At 38.1% G+C, this 25,915-nt stretch overlaps 1 protein-coding gene across 5 annotated transcripts in view; it reads left to right on the forward strand.

The window, feature by feature from the left end:
- Window positions 1–477: 477 nt before the first annotated feature.
- The window catches only part of SNX13 (sorting nexin 13), a 62,676-nt gene continuing 37,238 nt past the window's right edge, over window positions 478–25,915 (forward strand). For 3 of the 5 annotated variants that reach the window (XM_042888817.1, XM_042888818.1, XM_042888819.1), the window contains exons 1-4: window positions 479–632; window positions 18,876–18,988; window positions 23,949–24,051; window positions 25,786–25,875. In XM_042888817.1, coding sequence (XP_042744751.1) covers window positions 621–632; window positions 18,876–18,988; window positions 23,949–24,051; window positions 25,786–25,875 — 318 coding nt within the window. In that variant the 5' untranslated portion in view covers window positions 479–620. Of the gene's footprint in view, window positions 633–18,875; window positions 18,989–23,948; window positions 24,052–25,785; window positions 25,876–25,915 lie in introns of all 5 variants that reach the window. The other 2 variants (XM_042888820.1, XM_042888821.1) reach the window with 1 other exon arrangement.

Consider the following 25,915-nt stretch of genomic DNA (forward strand, 5'->3'; position numbering starts at 1 on the left):
AACATTTGCAAAACTGCTGTATCGAGCTCAGTGGAAGAAAAAAAAAACAAAAACAAAAACAAAAGCCGTGCCTCGGCAGAGACGAAGCAAAAAGCTGCCTTGAAAAACAACGCCCCAAGTTCTGCGGCCTTCAACTTCTCCCTTCGGCACGCACAGAAGTTCAGGCCGCTGTAACCAAGGCCCGGCTTTGGCACCCGAGCCCTCCCGGCCCGAATTCATCAGGGCCGGGCCTTGGCAGAAGTCCGAAGGCGGTCATGACCGCCCCAGCTCAGGTAAGCAGGGCAGCACCAAGAGTAGCGAAGGGCCGCGCCGGGGCGGGGAGAGGATGGATCCGGCCCCGGTAGGGGCGGCCCCGGAGCCCGCGGCCCCAATGGGCGGGCGGGGAGCGGCGGCGGCGGCGCACGTAGCTCTCCCAAGATGGCGGCCCGTCCGGACCGAGCTGCCAGGGCGGCTGCGGGGCTGGGGGCGGCGGGCAGCCGCTGAGGGAGGTGGCCGGGGACCGGCGGAGCTCGCCTCGCCTCCCCTCCCCTCCCCGCCGAATAGGGGGAGTTTTCCGCGCGGCCGCCGGGCTTCACCATGCTGCGGGGTTAGAGCCGCGGAGACGCCGCAGCGGGGTAATAATGTTAGCAGAGGTAAGAACGCTGCTGAGGCCGGTGGGCTGCGGAGGGGTGGGAGGGGCGCGTCGCCCGGCCGGGCGAGAGGACCTGCGCCGGAGCCCTGCGGGATGAGGGTCTGCCCTCAGCCGGGGCCCCCGAGCTGCGTCGGTAGCAGGCAGCACGCCCCGCAGCCGTGCAAGGGGCAGCGCGGGGCCCCCGTTATCGCCCTGCGCCTCCCCCGACCCGGAGCCGCCAGGGCGAGGCAGGGCGGGAGGGGAGCGCTCTTGCGGTGCACCCGGCTCTCCGTGCTCACTCCGCGCGGCGGCACCAAGAGGCCGGGCCGGGGCGGGCTCTCCCAGTACGAGGCCGCGGGGCCGCTCCTCCGCGGCGGGCGGCGGTTCGGCGAGATACCTGGGCGAGAGGCCTGCCTAGGCCTCGCAATGGGGGTGTGCCCGGCTGCCGGTTCGTGCTTCAGCCCCCGGCCGAGAGAGCGTGGGGCAAAGCGCTTCGAAGCCCTTCTGATCTCCCCGTCGTCAGTGGCTTTGCTTAGTGTTTTCTTTCTTCTTAAAGGGCTTAAGCCAAGCAGTTTTGCCTCTGCTGGGTGTAGGCATTTATAGAAGTGAGTTGCATCTCCCTGAGGGGGTCAGCCCTAAAACAGTGGGACTGACCCGAGGGGATGAGTCAAATGTGTGTCTGAGGGTCGGTGTGGATTGAGGGAGGCTGACTGTTGGAAAGCGGTCGGGGGAAGCTTGTGTGGTGTCAGCTGCGGTAGATGGGACTTTCCCCTGTACTTAGTTTTGTCTACACAGACTGATTGATTTTCTATTTTTAATGTGTCAACAAGGTGCCTGGCATACAGACACTTCGCAGACATGGTGATTACGTTACCTGCATTACGTGTTTTCAGTTTATCATTTTATCCAGCACTGAAGGTTATTTGTCCAAAGTTGAATTCTCTTAAGTCCTAAGAGTCTTAAGGGATGAAGACTTGCATTCTGGCACTTGAGAAATTCAGCTTTGCTTTCCTCAATGACAACTAAAAAGGTATACTGACACTTCTAATTTGCATCAAAGTTTCAGAGCATTAGACTAGTTATTCTGCAGTGTGCTGAGCTCCGAGATTCCCCCAGGAGGATAAAATTTGCTGAATGAGTTAAACATGTAAAAATACAGGACTTATTTTTGCACACAGGATGTTTATTGAGTGGTCAGCATTAATGATCTGCTTAAGTGTTGATAGGAGTCATGCATTAGCAGTGCTAATTTAGATTATTTTAAGGGTAGCATAGAATGTTCTGGGTCATTGCCTCATTCGACTGTTGGTTCTGTTTGGTGACGTCTGTGTGTGCCTTGACAAATGGCACTGGTATAGCAGCATGGATGATATTTCAGCCATTGACTTTAAGAGATAAAAGCTTGAGCTTATGCACATAATAACCAGTGGTAAATAACCTTGGTGTCTATTTGGAAGACTAGATTCTGGTGTCCTTCTAGCTTCCATATATAAACTCATTGTAAACATGATGCTTTGAGATGAAGCATTCCATGCCTGGTATCTGCCCAGAAGACAAAGTTTTAAAATTTTGGGGTGTCCAGCAAAGTTGCAGGCTTTGATTGGCCAGAACGACAGTTGTGGGGAGGAGTTCTTTAAACAACCAGACAGCTGTGCAGTGGCAACAGCAATGTTGGCAATTTAAAAATGAACAAGAAAAACCTTCTGACATATGAACTGGAAGGAATCATTCTCATCATGCTTTTTTTGGCTGTTCCAATTGTGACTTGGAAGCAAAATCATCTTGTGAAAATTGTGTACATGCCTTCAAACTGTTTCACACTTCACAGGAAAGTGCAGATTGCTTCAAGCCTACTAATGCATATACAGTATTCTGTGAATTCTTAAACTTTTTTTTTTTTTTTTTTTTTTTATAAATCACTTTATCAGTGAGAAATTAGGTGGAGTATATGGTTGGCTGTCAGGTAACACAATTGTGAGAACTGTGTGTGATTTGAGGCCAGATAAATTTGAATATCTGAATGCAGTACCTCCGAAAATAGAGACACTATGCTACTAACTTCAGGAAGGAGGATCACTGGACAGCCATTAAGTCTTTTTTATTTTTATTTTTTCCTCTCTCTATCTAGTTATTTAAAAGCAATACACAGTAAAATATCAGAAAACCTAATTTGTGGACTTTGCTGCTTAAAATGACCAGGCTCATTTCTTTTGCACTTTTTCATTTCTTCACTAGGAACTTGGGAAGAAAATCCTGCAGTCAGTGACAGTTTTATAAAGTAAATATTTAGGAAAAAAAATATTAAGTCTGCGTTGTTGAGCCTGAAGAAAAGGCAGAATCTGGTTCTACATGTACTCTTATCACACAGTAAAAATGTAATGTAGTTTCTCAGAATCAATTTCCTACATCCTTGGACCGTTTCAACATATGCAGACTCCAGCAGATTCAGTCCAGTTCTGATACAATTGGGATATAATCAGTAATTTCAGGGGAAGATCGCAGTTCCTGTCCAGAAAAAGTACTAGGTTTTATTTTTTATTTTTGTTTTCACTTTTTTCCCCTTATGCACATCTTATTTCAGTTGCATCAGAGATCACACTGCTGGGTGCTAGACAAATATATTTATTTACCTACCTGAAGACCACTCCTCCCCTGTTTTTCATCTTGGCCACTGGAACTCAATTCTGCAGTCATATTAAATACATTCTTTCTGTGGCGTTCAGAGTGCTTCTGCAGTGGCTGCTTCTCCAGTTGGCTGGAGTGTTGACCCTTGTGACTTTTCACTTGTTTCCTTCTTGCTTGTTCATCAGATGTCTTCTTTGCTTTTCAAGACCCACTGAATCTTGTTTCCACGTGACTTCCAACTTCAGCACTCAGTACTGGTTTTCTTTGAAGTTATGATGGATACAAGTTGCCCTCGTCCAGCTCTTGTGTCTTCACAGCTGTCTTCACCAATCTTGACTTCTGTGCAGTGACAGCTGTCCTGCTCTCACCACAGCATGGCAGCTGGTGTTCAACAGTACTGACTGGTGCTGGTTAACGTTACCTTAAATTCAGACTGGGAAAAACATTAAATTGGATTTCAATGATACTTAGTTCACAAGATGTATTAAAATTAAAAATGGCAACTTGCAACCAAGTGGCAGTCAGTATTGCCTCTGGAAGCATAAGCTTTAGAAAAAAAACGAGGAGCATCTTCCTTGTCCAACTACTTATTAAACTGGCAATTACATCCTTCTGAGTTTGTCAGCATTTAGTTTAATTCTTAGCAAGCGAGTACTGTGTTGTAGTCACTGTCTAGTGACAGCTGAGGAGCTTTTGAAATTTGACCGAGTATGAAAACTTAGTTTTTCCTTCCTTGTCTACAACTGAAAATGAGCCCTTCAAAATGAACTCTGAGATGGTGGTATTTCTTGTTACTGCAGCCTGACGGATAACTCACCAGCAGCAAGTAGTACATTTTCTTTCAGTTAAACTGTATTTTATACGTAAAAGCTCTAGAGCAAACTTACTCTTGTTGAACTTTGATAGCTGCTAAGCCCTGAGAAATGTTTTCAAGGAAAACAGCAAATTAGTCTGGCTTATAACAATAAAAATTGACCCAGCAGCTTGTTTTGACTTACTCCAGAATAATAATGAATTAGCCTTATTGAAACAGTAGCATATTGTAATGTATATGTTCCTCCAGCCCTGAAAGAGGAAGCATGCAGTGAACTGTACTATAACATTGTTATTTTGTTGTTGTTCTCTGATAAATAGCTGTGGAAGGCTGCTCTAATGCTTTGTGTAGCTGAACTATGATTTGCTAGCAGGGGCAATTTGAAGTGTGCAGACAATTAACCAGGACGCAGAATTAAATTAGTTTTCTGTCCTTCTGTGAAACTTTTGTGTTGGAGTGCCTGTGGTTTGTGACACAATATCTATCTGGAGGAACAGTTGCAAACCTTTGGGAGGTAAAAATCCTGTCTTCCTCTTTCTTTTTGTTCTGTAAATGAAATCTTCCCAGTCCCTAATTGTTGTTATGACAACTATTTTCATAACTGAATTCTGTGGGGCCTCAGATAAAATTAGTTCAGGAATGGTAAAGTTGGGAAAGCTAACATTATAAAAAGAATGGCTGCTACGTGTTCCTAATATTTGTTTTTAAATGTTTTGTTAACTATTAGGGGAAGATAATGTTTAAATTCTGAGAACTGTTCTTATTTAGGTGGCCACAAACTGCTTAGGTTGAATGCAGAGTTGTGCAGCAGTTCTAAAATGTCAGTCTGTACAATTCCCCAAAACAGTGTGGTAAAGGAAAAGTGTAAATTTCCTTAGTTCAGTAAAAATAGTAACAGCTTGTCTGCTTAGATAGCTGGAAGAGCTCAAATGTTGGTAGTGCTCTTGGGGAATCAACTCTGGTTTAAATATGTTTGTTCCTTTATCTCCGCCCTAACAAAGATGACAAAGCATGTTTTCATTTGAACTAACATTAGGAGAATAGCTATTATTAGAAATGAGAAACTGGCAGCGTAGTGTATAAGTTATTGGTAACACTTGAGAGTTAATATTTTGAAGTCCCATTAACACTTCTCACTGTCACTTGGCCGAAAGCATCAAGGCTGAAATAATAGAAAAATCAATTGTAATTGGCGCTTCCAGTTACACGAGAAACTTCAGGAAGCACAAGACATCATGATCTTGGACTTAATTGCTTGTTCTCTCTTTAAAATTATTATTCCATAAATAATGTTTTTGATTTCTGAATTGGAGGAATGAGACGTTATTTCATTATGTAAACATATGGGAATGTTTGACAGGAACACTCTAACCTTGTTTACATAAGTTCAGTAGTTTCACCTTAAAACGATGACAGTGTAATTATGATCATATTTATGAGCATTTATATGCATTTGCTTCTAGTGTGAGTTAAGTGTAGGTGGTGAGTATGTTCAGCTAGGGACTTCCTCTATTGCTGTCATTTATTTTGGATATATGTCAAATTCTATCCTCTTGGAGTTTGGAAATACCTGTCAAGCATTTTATTCTTGTTCAAAAGCAGAAATAGCTATAAAACCCTTGGAGAAAGAACGTAGATTTCTGATGACTTTGGTGTTGATTGGTTTGTTGAAGGAGATGTGTTGCAGAGAAAACACTATGAACCAAGTTTATCTGTGAATTTGTTTGGCATACAATAAACATTTTAAATGCCTGATGAATTTTTTGACTCATTTTGTTCAAGGGGGATTTTCTGAAAATGCAGGGACTTCCTACAGCAGAATATGGAATTTGACCTTAGTGGTTATTTCAATAATACATTAGTTTAAGGGACACTGATAAAATGGTTTCAAACATACTGAGTCTTGCAGTTGTGTGCATTTTCTCACACAGTGTACATGAGATTTGTTAAGACTGATTTGAACCTCACTGGGTTGTCAGAAGGCTATCAGAGTCAGAGAAACCCTCCTCTGCTTGCTCACTTTCTATTGAAGTCTCACCTACACTAGATAGCACGGATGGTACATGCACTGCAGCTTGATGTGACTGGAAGAATTTTTGGTGTATGGAACTATTAAATAGCAAGAACTTATTTTTGTTTCACGGATGGGAGGAATACGTACTTATTCTAGTGAGAGGTAATGCAGCCTAGTAAAAGTTGGCAGGTACCTGTTTTTGGGATCATTGATGTCAAAAATATTTAGTTTAGTATTGCTGATAGAGCTTTGGGTCAGAAGATGAACTAAATGCGTTTTCTTTCTAAGAATGTTCACGAATTGGGACTTAGTAGAGAGTGAGCTGCTGAAATGCAGTTGTACTCTTTCTACAGTGTGATTTATCATGATGCCTGTTCCTCTGCCTTTCTTGCTTTAATCCCATGTTTCTGGGAGGAACGGGGTGATCTGAATTCTGTTTCATCTGAATCTGCTTGTGTCACAGTGTTGTTAGTATTAGTATTCCATAAATATTGCCATTTTAAGATCACTTATTTCTATTCTTCCATAAATGTTTGCAATCCTAAGAATTAATTCTACTCAGCACTTGTGCCTTATAAGGTGGTATGTTTTAGGCTGTCTCCAGCAATACAAGCAACTGGACTCAAGCAGGAAGTTTGCATTGCCACATATCTTGTAGGATGTTCTGCACTTCCACTTTTCCTGTTGACACTGTCAGACTGGAGTAAAGTAGAAAATACTCTAGAAGTTGGCTGTGGATTTCTTCTTACAGCTAACTGATGATGAAACAGTGCTTCGGATTTGGGATACTGTCTGTCATAGCTCTTAATCAGTGCTGAAAGCTTGGAAAGAACGTGCCTGATATTCCTGGTCATCCTATAGTTAGAAACAGACATTCCAGACTGTGAGGACGAGTTAAAAATCTGGTGGCAGATGGGGCTGAGGAAATAAGTATCTGTCTTGTATAGCTGTAAAAAGAATGATTGTTTTGAAGCTTTGCTGTTCATAAAAATGATCTTTGACTTCAGGGTGTGATGAAACCTTGCTCGTTGCTATTCTAAGAACTGCAGCTGCAGGCTGAGGAGCAGTGTCTGTGGTTAGTGCTGGATCTTTTCTTCCTGGAGAAGCTGACACCTCTTCTTTCTGTTCTATTAAAATAACCCTTAACTTTGTCTATTTTCAGGGCGTTGCTCCATGTTGTAATATAGTGTTACATATGCTTCAGAAAAAGACATTATATAATGATTTTTGTGATGTCTTGAAAATATTATGATCAATAATACTGAAATAGTCCTTCAAGCAGATATGTATTCCTCATCTACCTGCAACTGCACCTGTATTTTGTGTGCAGTTTTTTCCCCAAATACCCTGCAGAACATTTTTTCCAGCATACGTTGGTATGTTTGTCACTGGAACATAGCTTAGATTTTAATATTGAAATCTGCTTGTGGTGCCTAACCTCTTCACATAACTTGAAGAAGGGTGCTCTGTATAGTGTTTTGTATATTCCAGTTTGTATTTCTGATCACTGAAAATGAAATGTCCTCATCTTCTGTAAAATGTAGGCTATTAATATGGTGATATTCTATCTTGTGATTCAACACCTCAATTACAAATCTAATCCGATGATACATGCAGAACAACCAAAATGGAGTTACAGTATGGTTCATTTACTTCTTCTCTTTAAGATTATTGGGGAAAATAAATGTTTTGAGATGTGTGTGTGAATGTGACTTTGATTGTTTTGATAAGAAGGTATTTCTTTACAAGGCTTCACTGCTGGAAGAATAAGGCTTTATTTTAAACTTTCACTCCCGTTAGAAATTTCCCTTTCACAATCAAGATTCATTTTTCTAAACTGAGTTTAGTAGTTGTATTAAATAGTTACTGTGAGTGTACAGGTATTGAGTAGTGCCCTGTTTTGTGACTATAAACACTGCATTACCCCTTCTGTGTTTCTTGCTTGTGTTAATTTCACCTGCATGAATAAAATTTATTTCAAAATTGTGTGTGTTCCTTTACACTATTTTTAAAGTTTGGACTTTGGATAGCATTGCTCTTCTGTCTTCAGTTGGCAGTTGTCCTACTACAGCTTCTTAAAGAATTCTTCAGAAGATTATGAGTTAGAAATAGAGACCAAAGGCAAAGTTAGTTTAAATAAATGTCCCTAAGTGCTTCTTTTACTTTACTGGGTATTTTCCTTTATTGAATTCTTCAATTAATGTTGGTTTGCTCTGGCCAGTCACTGTTTCTTTTAATTTTGCTTTATTTTACTGATGTTCTCTTTTCTTTTGTTTTCTATTTGAAATTGTTTTGTTTTAATAATCTCAACATGTTAACATTGGCTTGCGCTCTTCTTAATTTTTCTCGTGGCTTTTCAAGATTCACCCTTAACTGTGTTTTCCAGGGATCAAAGTAACCACACTGCTCTTGTATGGAACAATATGAGTTGGTCTTTTTTTCATATGAAGGCTTCCATCTTGCTGCGTGGCACTTCATTTGTTTATTACTTGTCACTGACATGTGTTTCTTCTTTGTTTTTCTACCTCAGGTATTTATCTTTGTGTTCTTGCAGGTGTTACTGAGTAAGCCATATATTTTTCTCTAGATGCGCTTCACACCTAAAGAAATGTAAGATACTGAGTGTCATTTCCCATTAGACTTGCCTAGATCTGGTTTAGGCTGCTGCTCAAGGGACTGCTCCGTTCCCCTCGCTTCAACTGGCGTGACGCTGCTCCTTGTTTGGGGTCTGGCAGCTGAGCAGCAGCCCCATGAGCAGTGAGGTCTTCTGGAGAGGGATGAGGCAGGAACACAGAAGTTCCTGTCAGTGGCTGCATGATCCAGTGGAAGCGCCCAGGGCCTGCCTGCATTTACTTCCATTTAGATTTTAAACTAGAACTAAATCCCTAAAGAATTCCTGTTTGTTTTTTTTTTTTTTTTTTTTTTTTTTTTTTGTAAGTGGAGATCATCCCTTTTCCTTCTGTGCTTCTGTACATCTAAAACAGTTACTTCCTGATCCACTTTGCTTAATATTTTCTTGTTCTTGATGTTGAACAAGTGACAGTGGCTGAGGTTTGTAGGTGCATTCTGTAAACTTGCACTGAGAGCTGAATACTCCAATAACTCCTTTTCATCTGTTGGATATATTCCATGCCATGATGCTTATTTGAGAATGAAACGTTCTAGCAAGTTCTCAGAATTGTCCCTCTGTATGTGTTACTTGCAGATATTGTTACTTGCCGTCCTCTCCAGTACCACCATATGTGCGCCAGGGAGCCATCCAGGATGTAGCTGGCACAGAGACTCTGACCCACTGTGTGTGAGAAAGAAGCATGAGATTGAGGCTAAAAAACTCATCAGGTGCACAACAGGCTGTTTTTGTATACGGAGGCCAAGTGGACAGAGGCATGGGGCAAAAGAAATTGGAAGAAATTGTAGGAGGCATTTGTCTACTTGCACATAGATTTGTTTCTGAGCTACACACTGCAGCCTGCTAGCATAGCAAATCATAACACATCACTTAGATAAACCTTGTGAAGCTTCAACATTTTGAAGGCAGCGAGCAAAATGGTTTTGCCAATGATGACATTCAGGAAGAAGTGAAAAGTGCACAGAATGTTGGGAAAGAGATGATCAGTGTGACCATGGTTTACCAAAAGGGTTGGTGAATCAAGTGCCACTTGGAATTAAGAAGGTAAAGCAGACAAGCCATAAGGACTGAAGAAGGATTGGAAAAGAGGATGTTAAACACATTGGGAAGAAAGATTGGGAATATTTCAAATCAGTATTTCCATTACGTAAATCCCACAGGAAAAAAAAAGTCAATAATATTCAAATGCTCTTTTTTCCTCCCCTCTGAAATAGGGACATTTTTGCCTTACCCTAGAAATGCTGCTTCCCCCCCCGTTTGGTCAGGCACTGTCCATTCTGCAAAGAATTAAGCATCAATTGATGCTTAATGAAATTGCAGTCTTTTGATGCTGAAGAATGCTGAGTGATTTGGACACACAGGTCTAATTTTGTTTCTCTTTATGCGGCTGAATTATATCTTGTCCAGAAAAACAGTTGTAAGGAACTGGAATTTTGGACAATTGCTCTGGCTTTGTAATATGTTCTGTAAAGCATCACTTTACACAGCTATTTTGTCTTCATCCAGTAAGTGTCCTTCATATGAAGTTCTGTCTTGTAAGAGATCAGATGTAATCTCAGAGACTATTGGTAAAGTGCAGTGTTTGTATCTGTTTCTTTTTTGTAACTGGGCAAGAAAATTTAGGGCATTTAAAGAACTGCAGTAAGTTTAAGTTTAAGCTTAAGAAGGAAGGAGTGGTGTAACAGTAAATCTTTAGGGGAAGATTCTATTGGTCAGTGGATTTAAGCTGCTATTTAAAAATGCGCTGCAGTTGCAGCTGTTTGTTATTTTGTTTCTGGACACTGTATATTTGAAGTTCCTCTTTCTACATCAGTTTAATATTGCAGTTTAAGCTAATTACCATCCTAGTGTAAAAGCTTTAAAAAAAAAAAAAGTTGGAAATTAGTACATCTTTGAGAAACAGTTTATGTTGAATGTTCAGAGGTTTTGTCAGATGATTTCTCTAGCTTGTCCCTCTGAACAGCAGCCCTGTCATCCAACTTGTTGTGCACTTACCTCCATTTGGTATTGCACAAGAACTTGCAACCCAGGTTGTAGGTACAGACGTTTAACAGCACTGGTCCTTGTATTGAACTCTGAAGGTCCCTGCCTATGTGCTGATTGCCTGTCTAGTTACTGGTGCTGGATGTTGCACCACTGATGACATCTTTGTGTCCCAAAATCTAGTCAGTTTTTTTCACCAAGTCTATTATCCACTTACCAGCCTGCAGCTGATTGGTTTGGTGATAAGAAGACTATGGGGGTATTCTGTTAAAGGCCTCGCCAAAAGAGAAGATATACACAGCATGTGAGGCACTCTTGTCCTCAGCATTTCTAACCTCATCATAGAAAGCAGTGGGGTTGGTCAAGTACAATCTGTCCTTGCTAAATCTGTGCTGGTTATTTGCAGTTTAGCCAGAGACTGAGATGAGTCTGACTGGCCTGTATCTTCCTTGCTGGCCCAGACTGTTCTTGAAGGTGCCTGTTTGCTGCCAGTATAATTTGAGAAATCATCTGTGTTGGCTTTCAGTCGAGCTTTGGCATTTCTGACTTCCTGTAGTCAAGTACAATTTGGCATTACAGCTCCAGCTCAGAGTTTTTCCAATCTGAACCATACATTACTGTTTATGGTTCATATCTTAGTCTTTTCTTTTTTTGGAGTGGTGGTGGATCTTTTAACCATATGATTTCCTTTAAGCAAACAAGTTCTACAAAGATGTGACGTGAGTGATGGTAGTGGTAGCAGCTCTGCCCACCGGGGACAATATAGAAATTAATTCTTGGTCTCATTGTATCTATTTCTGGAAGAATCCTTCTGGCAATTAGAGTAGATAATGTGAATTATCTTCTTAACTTGTGTTCCTTCACATCCTTAACCTGACCTAATAAGGCCGTTAGCGTATCTCGTTATATTTAGCCAATCCTGAGATAAAATACTGTGAAGTTATGTTACTAATTTAATATTTTAAAGTAACTTTCTCATCTATATAAGGATTGTTGCTTATTTTGGAATGTTAGATTGCATTATGTAATTTTAAAATAAAATAATTAAAAAAAACACATCAAATACAACAGTACAGTACTACACTGTGTCCAAAACTGCTTCATCTCAAAATAAGTGTTGTACATGTATCTATTTTGGTGCACTGTCACGATTGTGCTGCTAATAGCACAGATATAGAATAATATTGCCAGATAAACAAAAAACTGCAGTGATTAATTTTATACCCAGGGTACTAATAACTGTACTGTTCTACAGTAAACAGAAAGAACTGGATTGTGCATGTTCCTATGTACACATTCAGTATTTACATATATGAAGAATATATATACAGTAGTTTAAACATCAAGAGACAGCCTACTTGCTCTCTGTTGGAATGAGACTAACGTAACAAATTTCTGTCAAGATGTACATTGGGGATCATGAGTGGTAGAAATTGCACTCAAAGCAAAGTTGGTGATTCTTTGAATTCATTAAGTGGGATCAGATTTCTTCGAAAAACAAAAGGGAACTTTCTGATAATTCCTTGCTCCAGTATTGGACAAGAAAGCAAAAAAGTATAAGCTGCTTGATCAGTAATCAGAACTGAGATGTACGGTAAGGTAGTTTCTTGAGGTGTCAGTTTACTGTTTTTAGCCACTTAGGACAACACTTTTCTTTACTTGATAGAGTCTGGGGCTTCCTCCTACTCTTCCTTCCCCAGAGTTTTGCACTAGCAACGTGTGGAATAGATGCAATTTGTTAGTCCAGAAGCTGAACACAGAACAGTGTAGATTATCTCATTGGCTTGAGTTCAAGCTTGAATTAGACAGATTACTTTTTCTTACTTTAGGTCAACTAAGATGATCCTGTCAAGGATCAGATGATCCTGTCGAGAACAGACTTCTGTTTGTCTGCTCTTCTTTGTCCCTGTTTTCTATCTGCTTGGCTAAACTAAGATATGAGTCAGTAAGGATTTATACATTTTTTACAGGAAGTTAAAAATGAGTTTGAGAATGTCACTTCTTATTAGATTTAAGGAGATAGCTGAAAGTGGGCTAACAGCTTCTGTTTCCCATCAGTATCCAGCATGCTGAAGCGCCTCCTTTAAACATGAACATGATTCCCAGTTCTTTTAGTTAGAATGCAGTATAGAATTGGGGTTTCAATGCAAGCATGCGAGCAGAAAATATTTGTGTCTGTGAAGTTGGCCTCTTGTTTTTCCTACTTAGATAAGTATCTATTCCACTTTCAAGATCTGGTTGTGAAATATGACTTCCTAGCCATTGCAGTTAATTCTGATGTTAAATAAAATATCTGTTTAGTGTTGAGAATAAGTGTTAGAAGAATGAAGGTTGGCTCCTTTCAAATAAATGAATTTTAATCCAGATTTCACTTTGTTGTTAGGAATACTGATGGAACAGGTGAGAGAAAACGAAACAGTAGAACCTGACTTTTCAATCCAGGCTGTTTGACTGTGTTTTTTCACTTGAAAAGAAAATTTGCCATTGAAAATTCTTTTGCTTGTGACAGAATGAAAGTTAATCAAAATACTTATTTTTCTTCATTGACTTCAGTGCATAAAACACTCACATCAAAATATAGCACATAATAGTACATATAGTGCATAATTTTGCCATTTTTCAGGGTAATATTGTGCAGTAAGGCAGTGGATTTTGTTGCTGATAAACTGAAATTGCAATGACATACAGAATAGCTTTTAAACTTTTTAATTACGGTCTAATTAAATTTTACTGTACTATGTATTTTAAGAAAGTGCCAACATATATTTACATTTAAATGTTTGTACTTTTAAAAGTGAACTTCATAAGTTAAGAGGCAGGGCAGTAATTGTGACTTTAGAGTATAAACCAATACTTATCACCCATTCTGAGGCAGCTGATTAGACCAGCTTGTATAATGGAGCAGAGTAGGGGAAAGCATTACCCAAAATTCTTCTATCTCAAAGAGAGAGAGAGAAGCAGCAGGAAAATCTCAGCTAAGTAGGGTTAGGCATGATTGCTCTTAGATTCATCCAACTGTTAACCAATTAAACCTTTTGGCATACAAAGCATATCTTGAGCTGAGGGAACAAATGGGACCATAGTTAGCAGAGAAGAATTTCCAGCTGTGTGACCAGGAAGAACCTGCAAGAATTCTGCACTTATCCAGAAGAAACTTAATGGGCCTAACTTTTGAGAACATTGCATAATATTCTGTATTTACAAGGTGATTTGTTTATGTCCTCTAATATTTTAGGCTTATTTTGGGAAAGAAAAACAAACTTATTGAACTTAGAACAATTAAAAGCAAAACAGACTACATTAAAGTCCTTCTCTTTAAGCCTTTTCCAAGAGTTTTCTTGTAAGTACTACAGCAGGCAAAAGAGTTTTTTTTTTTTTTTTTTTTTTTTTAACATAGTCTGAGAGAGGAATGGATTGTTGAGTATTGCTTTATCTACCCCTTTATCTATTGGGCTGAGGTGGGCAAAGGGCAAAAAGATAAGGTGGAAGGAGTTAGAAGACATTAAGTGATATGAGAAGTTTTTTCATAACTCCCTGTACCCTGACTTTCACTTGGATTGTTTAGATTTAGCATGTAGTAAGACTGTAACTACCATGATATCAGTGGTTTAATTTGTACTTTTTAAATATGAGATTGGTACTCCAGTTGATACTGCTTTCCCATCCTACTTGTCATGCTAGTGAGGGCACAGTAATTTGAATGCTAAAATAATGTTTTTAATCACTTGAGAAAAGTGACACTTGCCTTAATTATAGAAAGGTCTGTACGTGAACACATTCCATTTACACTTAAAATTGAAGTGAAAGCGCAGATGTGTAGAATTAACAGAAAATTAAACTTGACATCTACTCTCAGCAAATTTTTAATGTGAGCCCACAGATGACATTGAATACATTTAGCCAAACATCATATTAAGAAAATGAAGAGGAAAAAAAATAAATGTTAAAAGTGCCCAAAGAGCAAAGACTAGTTTGCTTATCAATGTCTGGCTAGGGACATAACAGCTGCTGCCATTTAAACATTGCTACCAGACAAATGCAGTTGGATATACACAGTAAAAGAACCATGAGTGAGGAAGTGTGATTTTCTTTATAGTCCACAATATTATGTGGCAAAACTTCAGTGTGAAAGCAGTCACAAAGGGTGGTCAGCAGCAGTGGGACAGCATCCAAAGCAGCTCTTTGAACACTGCAGCTGTAAGACTTCAGAGTTCTCTGCTGAAGCTTAAGATGCAGAAATAGATTATTTCTGAGTCCACCCTTTCTATCTTGCTATTCTTTCTTTCCCTCTGCCCTGTCCCCAGACTTCACAGCACAATTACAGTTATTCTGGGTCTGCAAGGCCAAGCATAAAGAATGAGGTGCTTGGGTTCCAGCAGGAGTGAGAGGGCAGGGGTGCCTGGACCTGTGGGGATAGGAGTGTAGCTGCTTGGGGCAAGAAGAGAGCTGGGAGAAAAGAGCAGCTGTTAGGGGAACACCTGGGGCTGTTCTTGCATGAAAGGAGAAACACTTCACTACCTGTCAGTTGCTGTTTCAAACAAGAATTGGCAACACCAGTTTTGAGTCCAAGCATAGCACAGCTGTACTTTCCTCACTGCATGTTTGCAGTGAAAGCAGTATTAGGGCTGAAGGTTTTGCTTAAAGATGGGTTAGAGACAAAGCTCTGACAGCTTGTCTGCTGGATTATGTGAAGGAGAAGCCTACTGAAACTACTTCAGAAAGGCAGTTAGTTGTGGGAGTGGCTCATTGCTGTTACAGCTGCTACATTAAATCCTTGCCACACTCCTGCTGACTTGCCTGCAAAATAATCTTGTTAATTCATGAGCAGTAAGCTATAATACCACATGTCTGTCTAGGCAATCAACTGCACGCAGCTTCAAGGTAGTGAATTCTGTGGATTTACTTGGGATCTTGTGTGAATGGTGATGAATCAGTCAGCTCTGCTGTGTCAGCCAACAGCAATTTGCAACAGGAACCATCAGAATGTGGTGTTAATTAGTAGATAGCAAAAGCCAAAGAAAAGCAGAGCAGAAGAATGTAAGAAAGCAGATTTTTAATGTGTTTCTTTTAGTGTCTGTGTGTTGTGAAGAGGAAAAACAACCTACAGTGGGAAACATGAAACAGCCTACTGTACAATTAACAAAAGTGCAGTTAGAGTGGCGCAGTTAGGATGGCATTTTACAGGTTTATAGTTAGAATGATTATCATGGTGGAAAGAGACAGTCAAAAATGAAATGCTCACCTGTCCTAGGCTTGCAGTAGAAAACTCCAAAAGGAACAATGTCCAGAAAGAGATCCTTCCTAGTGGCAGTCAACCCTTAAACGGGTCTAGGAGAGGTGCAGCCAGGCTCCACCCCTTCCAGTTGCACAGCTGAATTGCCTTCACCTGTGCTTCCATGGCTGGCTCAGTTCTTGCCTCAGGTGATCAATCAGTGGTTCAGGCCATGACCCACCAGTTCCCATACACCTACTAAAAAAAGTAGATATCATTGAGAGGTGATATCTCATTAATTCTGTCACCAGCATCTAATCACCCCTAGTGATTGATGAGGTTTTTCACTGTGCTGTTTCAATTTACAGACAGCCCTATTCTGCAATTAATACGTTCCTAAATCAATTCTATATCATGGAAAAAAGGCTACTGAATCTTATGTGGTGCTGCCTTAGCCCTTCATGTGTATGGCCTTACAAAGAAAGACTTCTGCAGTGTATTTGTAGGTCTTGAGGCTTCAAAAATGAGATGTAGTGATGGCAAGGTAAACATATGGCATCTGAAGCGAAAGTAAGCAAATGTGGGTAAAACTAATAAGGTGGAACCACTGCTTGTCTGGAATGCAGAGCCTTCATCTGTGTGTGCATTGTATACATGTGTGCATCCTACAGGATTAAGGCCTGTATTAGTTCTATAGTGCTGAGTCACTGACCATAGTTGCTTGAAATTCAGTAACCAATACTTTGACAGTTCAGTTTAGAAGTTTGTCTTTTAAAAGGTTTGGGCAGCTGCTACTTAAATGCTGTTATGCCATCTCTACAGGCTTACACTTTCTCCTAGGAGTGAGAAATATTCTCCCTACAATTAAATTCAGTAAGACTAGACAAAATGTCAGTAAATTTGTTAGTCTTTAAAATACAGCTTATTTGTAAAGAAGTTTGAAGTGGTGGGGTTTGATTTTTTTTTTTTTTAAATACTCCTACTAGTTCCATATTCCTTCTTAGAAAGTACTAATTGGTAGTAGCTGCACAGAAATATTTAAGTAATAGTTGGACTTTTTTTCTGATATGGCAAAGGGGACTTAGTTTTCAATTTTGCCCAGGAATTGTACTGCTGGAAATTTTAAGAAGCATGAAGTTGCAGGAAGCCTTATTTACAGTCAGCCTGAATTGAACTGTTCTGATCATTCCATCCTTTTGAGTTTCTCTCTCAAAATCCTTAGATTATAAACCAAAAGTGTGTAAGAATTGGGCCAGTATCTGTTGTACTTACTGCAGTGTGCTGAGTTGTCTGAGTTTTAAGAAATCCTATTAAAATACCAAATGAGATTTGAATCTCTGTAGCCATATGCTAAATTGCAGAGCTAGAGTGTAGGACAAAAGGTCACTGTTCTATCTGTTATGGAACTTTCTTTGTTAATTATGCATTCACCCATCTCTGAATATGCATCCCGCTATCTTGTTAATTAAGTTTTGTTAAGTCATTTAGAGTCCTTACCCCATATTCAGAACTTCAACTTTTTTTCAAATTGTGCTATTAAATGTACTGATATTTTGGTATGATAAGATCATGATTAAAAGTTATGTTCTGTGTGCACGTGTTGTTGTTGTTTAATACTCTGTAGAGGTTTCAAAATGTGTACATTTCTGAGGGCATGAATTTGAGGACTCATCTTTGTGTGTTTGAATGTAGACTATGAGAGCACCTGCCACTTTCCTATTGTATGTAGCTGAATTAAATTACTTTTCATTGTTCATAGGATTCTTAAACCTTTTTTTTTTGTCATTATGTAGTTTTTTCTGACTTCTGTGCCTCAGAGAAAGAGCTGAAATTTCCCTTCAGAGAAATAAGAAACGTAGGCAGGTGCCCCTCATCCCTCGCATTAAAAACTGAAAAAGAACTCCCTTCAAGTATGGTGCTAGATCTTTGCTTGTTTTCTGAATGTCAAACTGCAAGACAAGTTTATTTAAATACTTTCTTAGTGTTACTTGTTAACATTGAGTTGTCTGTGTTTCTTTCAGGGTGTCATTTGATCAGTGGTAGGAAAGGTGTAAATTAGACAAAAAAATAGAAAAGTTGAGAACCTTAGAGCTGGAACAGTTTTCGTGGCCTAAAAATTCTCATCAGCTTCAGTTTCACACTTTTGGGATTTGGCTGAAATGCACTTTCCTTATTGAACTATGGAATAGAATGAATTAACATTACATAATCTTTGTTGGCTGCATTGCAGCATTGTGAAAGTCCAAAACTGTGACAGTGCAGTCAGGTTGTCACTGTATTGCTTTTTTGTTACGCATGCATGCATACACACACAAACACCTATGCATGTGTGTACATATTTCTGTGTTAAGATTCTTGCATTGCAATGTATAACAGCACAGTAACCTGCATTCCCTTCAGGCTGTTTTATGGGTGAGTTATGTGACACACCAGTCCTAAAATCCACCAAACCCACAGCTGCTCTCACAGTTGACTTCAGCCATACGAAGTACTTTCAAAACAGCATTTTTCTTCCTTCCTATCTGTATAATCAATGAACTTACAGATGTTATAATTATGAAGTGTACCAGAAAGTTTTGGTAAGTAATTATTACGCCAAAAGAGAATAGACAGAATGCTTACCTGTGTCCTAGGCTCATTGTAAAACTCCAACGGAGGGATCTCCAGAAGAGATCTTTTCCCACTGGCAGTCAGCTCTTAAATGGGTCTAGGTGATAAAGGTGATAGTTGCATCTGTATTGAGAAATGGGAAACAGTAGTTAAAAGAAAAATGCTCTAACATTGGCTAAGGTGAACTGCTAGCTCACAGTGTAAATTGATAGCAAAATGCTTTTTTTTATTGTAAAAAGTTTCTATTTCATCAAGAACACATCAATTTCCTGCCTAGTTAAAATTTATCAAGATTCTGAGTAATTATAAATATTGCTTTGGAGGTTTTCAAGCTGTACATGTATTAATGACTCTTTTCCTATGTGTTCTTGTTTGCAGACCAGTCTTTCCATATGGGGATGGGGAAGTCTTGGTGTTGTGCTTTTCCTAATAACCTTTGGACCCTTTGCTATATTTTACTTTGCGTTTTATATCCTCTGCTTTGTGGGTGGGTAAGTATGCTACATACTGTTTGTATATAGTGGAGGTAGAATTTTAACATGCCTGTCAGCAATTTGCTCTGAAAATCTGAAATGACTTCTGTGTAATTGTGTGTGTTTAAGCAACTTCAATATGACCAAGTTATTTTTTCTTGAGATCTCAAGTTTATTAAAATTAGGATTTACGTATATATATATTTAAATGGTGTTTATACTATCTTTGCAAAGAGGAAAAAGATGACTGATTTTTAGTAAACAGATCTAAGTATTTTTAATAGCTACTAGTAGACAAATGTTCACATTACACCAATGTTATCTTCAGTTCATTACTTTCTATTACTGTGTTGGTTCTTATCCCAGGTACTTATTAAGAAATTACATCTTCCTTCCTTCTTGCTAGCTCATTTTCCTATGTAAGATGCTTCACTCATGAGGGAAACAAACTGGTGTTTTTCTGTATGTATGGAAATGTTGTCTTGGTACACCTTGAACAAGCACATCAGTTCAGAATCTGTAGATATTTAATTTTGTAGACAGGAAGGATGTAATACAATGCTAATAGAAGTAAAAATTATTACACTGTACATTGTAATGTCTGCCTTATAATCTTTATTTTTTGATGCCAGGCCAGAAGCATTGGTAGGATAATCTTCCTTCCTCTTAATCATCCAAATGTTCTGCAAAATAGTAACATTTCTTGGTTCTCCCACACCTGCTTGATTTCTAGTGAGGATTTTTGTCTGATTTTTTTTCCTCTCTGAAATACTGTTCTGACTTTCTTATTGGGTATAGTAAAGTATGTATGTCCTACTGAAAAGTACAATAGAGTTAAGTTACTAGAACTGGAGATGCTATTTGGGTTTAAACAACGTAAAACATAAAATCCTATCCATGAGAATTCAGAGTTATCAGTTTACTAGATTGATGAGTTAGTTAAAGGCATTTACTCAAAAATTAGCTTGTCTGTATATTCAATGAACATTAAGATGTTATAATTACAAAATAAACAAAGAGAATTTGACAAAGCAGATAATGGTAACAAAAAGAGAATAGATAGAAAGCTTACCCATATCCTGGGCTCACTTACAAAATGCCAGCAGAGCAGATCTCTAAAAGAGATCCTTCCCCACTGGTAGCCAGCTCTTAAATGGCTCTGGGAGAGGTACAGCCAGGCTCTACCCCTCCCAGCAGCACAGTGAATTGCCTTCACCTGTGCTCTCATGGCTGGCTCATGGCTCACCTCAGGTGATCAATCAGAGGTTCAGGCCGTGACTCTGCAGTTCCCATACACTGTCTTATTGAATTTTGATACATATACGATTGGCATATTTTGCTGACTGTAGAACATCAGTGTACTTTAATTTACTGTTGTAGCTAGTCAATGAACATTTACCATCCCAGATCTAAAATCATCTTCTGGCAATGTTAAGTTCAGTTGAAGCAGAATCTGTATCCATTTTCCTATTATGTGTTTACTTATTTGAATAGATATGAGGTCTTAGTTGTTCCAATACAATCATTAGTTTAATATACACATCTTCTTGGCTAAGTCTCTGATCTGGCCCTTTATTACTCTGTTAATCTTATCAGATGTGTAATACTTAAGGTAAAGCCAGCATACTGCATACACTAGTTCTGAGTTGTTCAAACGGCTTTATTTCCAAAATTTTCCCGCATGCTTTTCCTTTTTGAATTAATTCCTATGAGGCTATGAAAAATGCTTGCTCCTGTTTTTCTTACCTTGATTAGAAATAATATAACATCAGTTTCATAAGTTCTGAAAATAATAATTTAATTTTGATTCATTTGTAAAAGCTTTTTTAACAATTACGTTGCCCTTATTTGGAGCAGAGTAACAAATCTGAATCTGTTTTGTTATGCTAAAATTTTGAATTGTTAAACAATTTGGCATGCAGTTTTTTAGCTTTATTGCACTTGTTCATAAATGGTGGTTTATATCAGTGGTTTGGGATTTCAACTAGCTGGCAGTCTGCTTCTGTCCCATTTTGCAGTTCAAACAGGAGAAAATGTTGAATTATAGTTGACTGCATCCTGAATATCAACTTGAATTTTTGTAGTGTATGCCAGTGAGTTGTGAAGAAAAATGCTGATGCTATAGCTGTATCAACATAATGTTTTTCTACCATTTTACTTCAGTTTTGTGGTATTTAGCTATTTTTTATATATTCTTAAATATGCATTTCTTCCTACAAGCACAGCTAGCTTGTAGTGTGTTATTGTTATTTGCATGAATGTGTTTCTGCATATGAATAAAAGATTTAAACCAAAAATTGTCTTTGTTTAATTTTATTCTTTTTTTTTTAATCAGGACTCATTTCCAAAATATTAGGTTTTGTTCTTTGCATGTTTTCTAATACCTTTTCCTTCAATTTGGGATTTGAAAACTGATCACTTAGGAAATTCACTTAGCTCTTTCCACCAAACAAGAGGAGAGATTGTTTCTTTAACCTTTGCAGCCAAGATGATTACAAGGCGTTGAGCTTTACAACATTTTTTTTTTTTTGCCTCTGTTTCAAGTATTGTTGCAATTCCATTCACCTTAGTCCTCAGCCTGTCTTTTACCTGTCCTCTCTTTGTATCATGTGTGTTTCTTTACCTTACTCTTTCTCCTTCTGTCATTGAATCTCAAAGCAGTGAAATAAGAACAACGTTATTTGTGGTTCTGCCAGTAGCTGATGTTGCCAGAACTAAAATTTCTTAGACCCGAAATCACTGACATATAAAGCAATTTGCTCTGTTAAAAAAGCGTTATTATCGATGCTTAATCATATGCATGTGTATGTGTTGCCTGCCTACACCTGTTAGTTCAATTCCTGGCCAGATTGAGAATGATGGTGAAGCTGCATTTTGACTTCCAGAGAGCATTCCGCTGAGGTTGTTACTTTTCACACTTGATGGGAAAATGATAAATCTGTTGCCTTCGTTTTTCTGTCTTTCACCATTGTTCTAGTGTTAATCTGTCCTTGTGAGAAGCTGATCTTACAATATCTTTGGAAGAACTTCCAACTGGGAACTATGGTCTCATTCCAATAATTTCTAGAAGACTAAAATGATTTTGCATTTACTGAATTTTATATCCTCTTGATTAATTGGATTAGCATTTGCACTGGAAGCTTCTGATTAGCTAACAGCTATAACAAATAGTGAGGCTATGTATACTTCTCTAATATACTCAAGATTTTTAAGCTGAAGAAGAAAATGTATTAATTTCTGCTCTGGAGGCAGAAGTTCTTAGCTTATCTAGCTTAAAAATGGAAATGTATATAGGATGATGGACATACATTTCAACTACATTGGTAGCATATGAGTATTTCTGAATGAGTGTAATTTTTGACACTTGAAACATGTCAAAATGTTTGAGAGAAAAAAGATTCATAATGTATAGCTTGTTACTTTATAGGCTTCAATCCTTTTGAATTAACAGAATTATCTCACCCCTTCTTTCTCCTCCAAGTTGCTGATATTTGTTTGAAGTTAGAACTATTTCTTAGGGGAAAAAAAAAAGAAAAAAAGGCATTTTGAAAGTACTTTTTTTCTTTAAAAGTAGATGGAGATTTCTAGTAGAAAATTGATAGGTAACAAATGAAGTATGTCTAAGTGATGAGTGAAAAAAAAATTACCATTTTTAGCATAATGAAACAAATACTAGGAAGGTTTCTAAGCAAGTTTTTGTCCTTGAACTGAATTGAAATGATAATAGTGCTGTCGGTGTTATGATTTCAAAGCTATCTGGGAGCATCTAGAGCAGAAAAGCAATTAGAACTTGTAATTTTTTTTTATTTATTGTCCTTCATTCATATGTAAAGAGTGTTTGTGATTGGCAGATAAAGAGGGTGCTCTAGGCCATAAGGAAATCAGAGTGTCAAGCGGAATATTCTTCTTTATGAAGTTACCCATAATAATTTTGTGTAGCTTTTTTTTTTGGCCTTAACATATTAGAGTATAAATTACAACTCCCTACTTCTGAAGTACTAACCACTAAAGAGCTTATGAAGAATGGTTCCCAGTTTATGGGTTAAAACCTTTAAATGTTTTATTTTTGTCTGCTTTAGATATGTTGGTTAGAAATTATATTCTAATCATACACGAAGAATGCTGTATAACAGGAAAAATCTATGCTAAAATAATGTTATTTCAGGACATTTCTAGGCTGGGACAGCTTTGTGAGATCATACGGTCACAAGTGTTCATCTGCTGGCCTTTAAATTGAATAGTTAAAAAGCTATGTGTGTTCAGCCATCCCAAGGCTAGTCTTGAGCAGCAGTAACTTCTCAGTCTTCTTTATGCTTAACTTTTCAAAGGCTGCTTACTTCAGTTGTGCTATAATTGGCACAGTCTTTATGTTTTCAACTGTTCCTTATTAAAACAGGCTTTATGTTTTTGCACCCTGGTGTCATAAGCTGTAAATTATTCCTGTTGCAGGAAAATTGAATTTATTGTAATAGTTATTTTCTCTTGTGCATTCATTATATCACAAACAAACAAACAAAAAATAATAAAAATAGCTGTTGTCCTGCTTAAGTCATGATTTAAATATTATTGTGAAGTTGTGAGGGTGAAAAGATAAGATTGTGTAAGGTTCTGGAACAGGTTGCCCAGAGAAGCTGTAGATGCCCCATCCCTGGAAGAGTTCAAGGCCAGGTTTGATGGGGAGCTGGGCAGCCTGATCTAGTGGGTGGCAAACTTGCCCATGGCTGGGGTTTGGAACTAAATGATCTTTGAGGGCCTTTCCAACCTAAGCCATTCTGTGCTTTTATGATAAGACTGAGAAACTTTTTGTTTAGTATTGTGTTGGTTATTTTGTGTAACAAGATGCATTGGAAGAACCTTGCCCAATGATAACAGGTGAAAGTCACTATATACTGGTATTTCATAACTTGCTGTGTGATGTTTTCTAGTGGGGAGAGAAAAAAGACTGTTGTTCTATTTGGTGTTTCTTTTTCAATTTTAGGGGTTTTGTGGTTACTCTTTTATTTGGAAAAAGCAACTCAGAAAAGTACCTTGAGCAGTGTGAACATTCATTTCTTCCTTGTACATCAGTTGGTATCCCTAAGGTAAGGAGACTTTACTGTCCTTAATTTGTAGATCAGATTTTATAGCTCTAAAACTGAGTTCTAAGTTACTTAATTTTAGTCTAAAAATTATAAATGTACCAATTTTCCAAGAATAAATGATCCTGCCTTTTTGTTTTCGGTCAACTGCAAAAGTATTTATGAAAGTACAATGCAAGATTTTTCCTTCTAGAAATACAAACAAATACAGCAGTTATGGGAAGTTTCTTTCAAGTATTGTTCCTAGCTTCATAATGTCAAATGACTTATCTTTTGACTAACTTTAGGGCCAAAGAAAAATAATGGAAATGCGTATATGAATGTGGAGGAGCAACGTGATCCCCTTTCCAACTTTGTTTTTGAAATTTTAACAGGCAGATCATCTTGGTTAGAAGTTCTAAATTCAGGCTTCCTAATTGCATAAATATGCGTCTGTTTAGAACAGGTTCGTAATAGCTAACTAAGATATGGAATTACTGTAAATTCCTAGTTTATGAATCTATGTGTCTTGACAGGTATATCTTGCCCTAATTGGTTTGAACTCCTCAGAATAGAAAAAATGCATGAACCTGAAGATTGCTAGTTATGTTATGATGATTAATCTTCCATACGTTTCACCTGAGACATCCTTCAGCCATTAGATAGTCAATCATTATGATGTTTGTGATGAGGGGGTTTCAACTTTATTATCAGTTGCACATTTAAAGAAATGTGCATTGAGATTCAGCAGTATGTTTTCTAATTGCAGTTTTTTTGTGAATCATTCATAGCTCAGTTGGAAAGTTAACTTTTCTCTTAAGTCTCAGATGTATCTTAGAAACAAAAAACTCAAGTATATTCTAACCTGAGTGTAAATTCATTGGTCTAAATGAAAAGTTTAAGGCTTTATTGCCACTTTTTGAAAAGGAGTAGGCAAATTAATGTTTCTACTTTCTGTTCTATTTAAAGAAATTCATTTTAGAGGACTAAAGTTCTTGGTGCTATATAGCTTTCAATGGTTATGTTAATTATGAAGTTTTGCTTATATCTCATTTGTTTATTTATTTGAAGAGCAGACTTAGAAAAAGTGTTCTGTCTTTTTAAACTTATGTGTATGAAACGTTTTAATGTTCCTTCTTTGATCTCTATATGTATGTATGCTCTAGTTGTTTTATAAATGATGTAATTTTTTTGTGTGTAATCCTTGCAGTTTTTGTACTTCTGGTGTGAGGGTGGATTTTTAATGCATATATGCCATTTTTCTCAACTGACCAGCCTCATCAGTTACTTTTTAAAGGGCTGTCTGTCGAGTAGTGATGGTACAAAAGAGTAATTTCTCTATCAGCACATAATAATCAGAGAAAGATAAAGGAAGTGTATAGGGGAACCTAAACTATCACCTGCATGAGGCTATAGGAAAGTTTTGTATATTTCAAGTATGGAAATGGAGTCTTACCCACAAACTATCTTGTGCTGCTGTTCTCTCCCACCCTTTCACTGCTGTTTGAGTTTTATTTCCTTCTTATCTGTTATTTAATGAACTTGCTTTTTTACAGTAAACAAGAATTAATGTAGGTCAATTTTTCACTGTTATTTACTATATACCCATATTATTCTATATAGTACATAAGACATAAATGTAAGAAAAAAAATGCATAAAGTTGCTACTGGAAAAAATGTACAAATATCACAAACAGCTATAGTTAAAAACCAGCTCTACTGGAAACTACAAAATTAAATTTTCTGATCTCTTTCAAGTGCATAGAAGAAATGAAACGTGAAGCCAGACCTATTAAGATTGACAGAAGATTGACAGGTGCAAATATAATTGATGAGCCTTTGCAACAGGTAAGTTCTAACCAGTACTATTTAATTTGTTTTTCCAAGT

Source organism: Lagopus leucura, unplaced genomic scaffold (genome assembly GCF_019238085.1).
Source record: "Lagopus leucura isolate 7727_CA_CO unplaced genomic scaffold, USGS_WTPT01 Super-Scaffold_100157, whole genome shotgun sequence".
Classification (NCBI taxonomy): domain Eukaryota; kingdom Metazoa; phylum Chordata; class Aves; order Galliformes; family Phasianidae; genus Lagopus; species Lagopus leucura.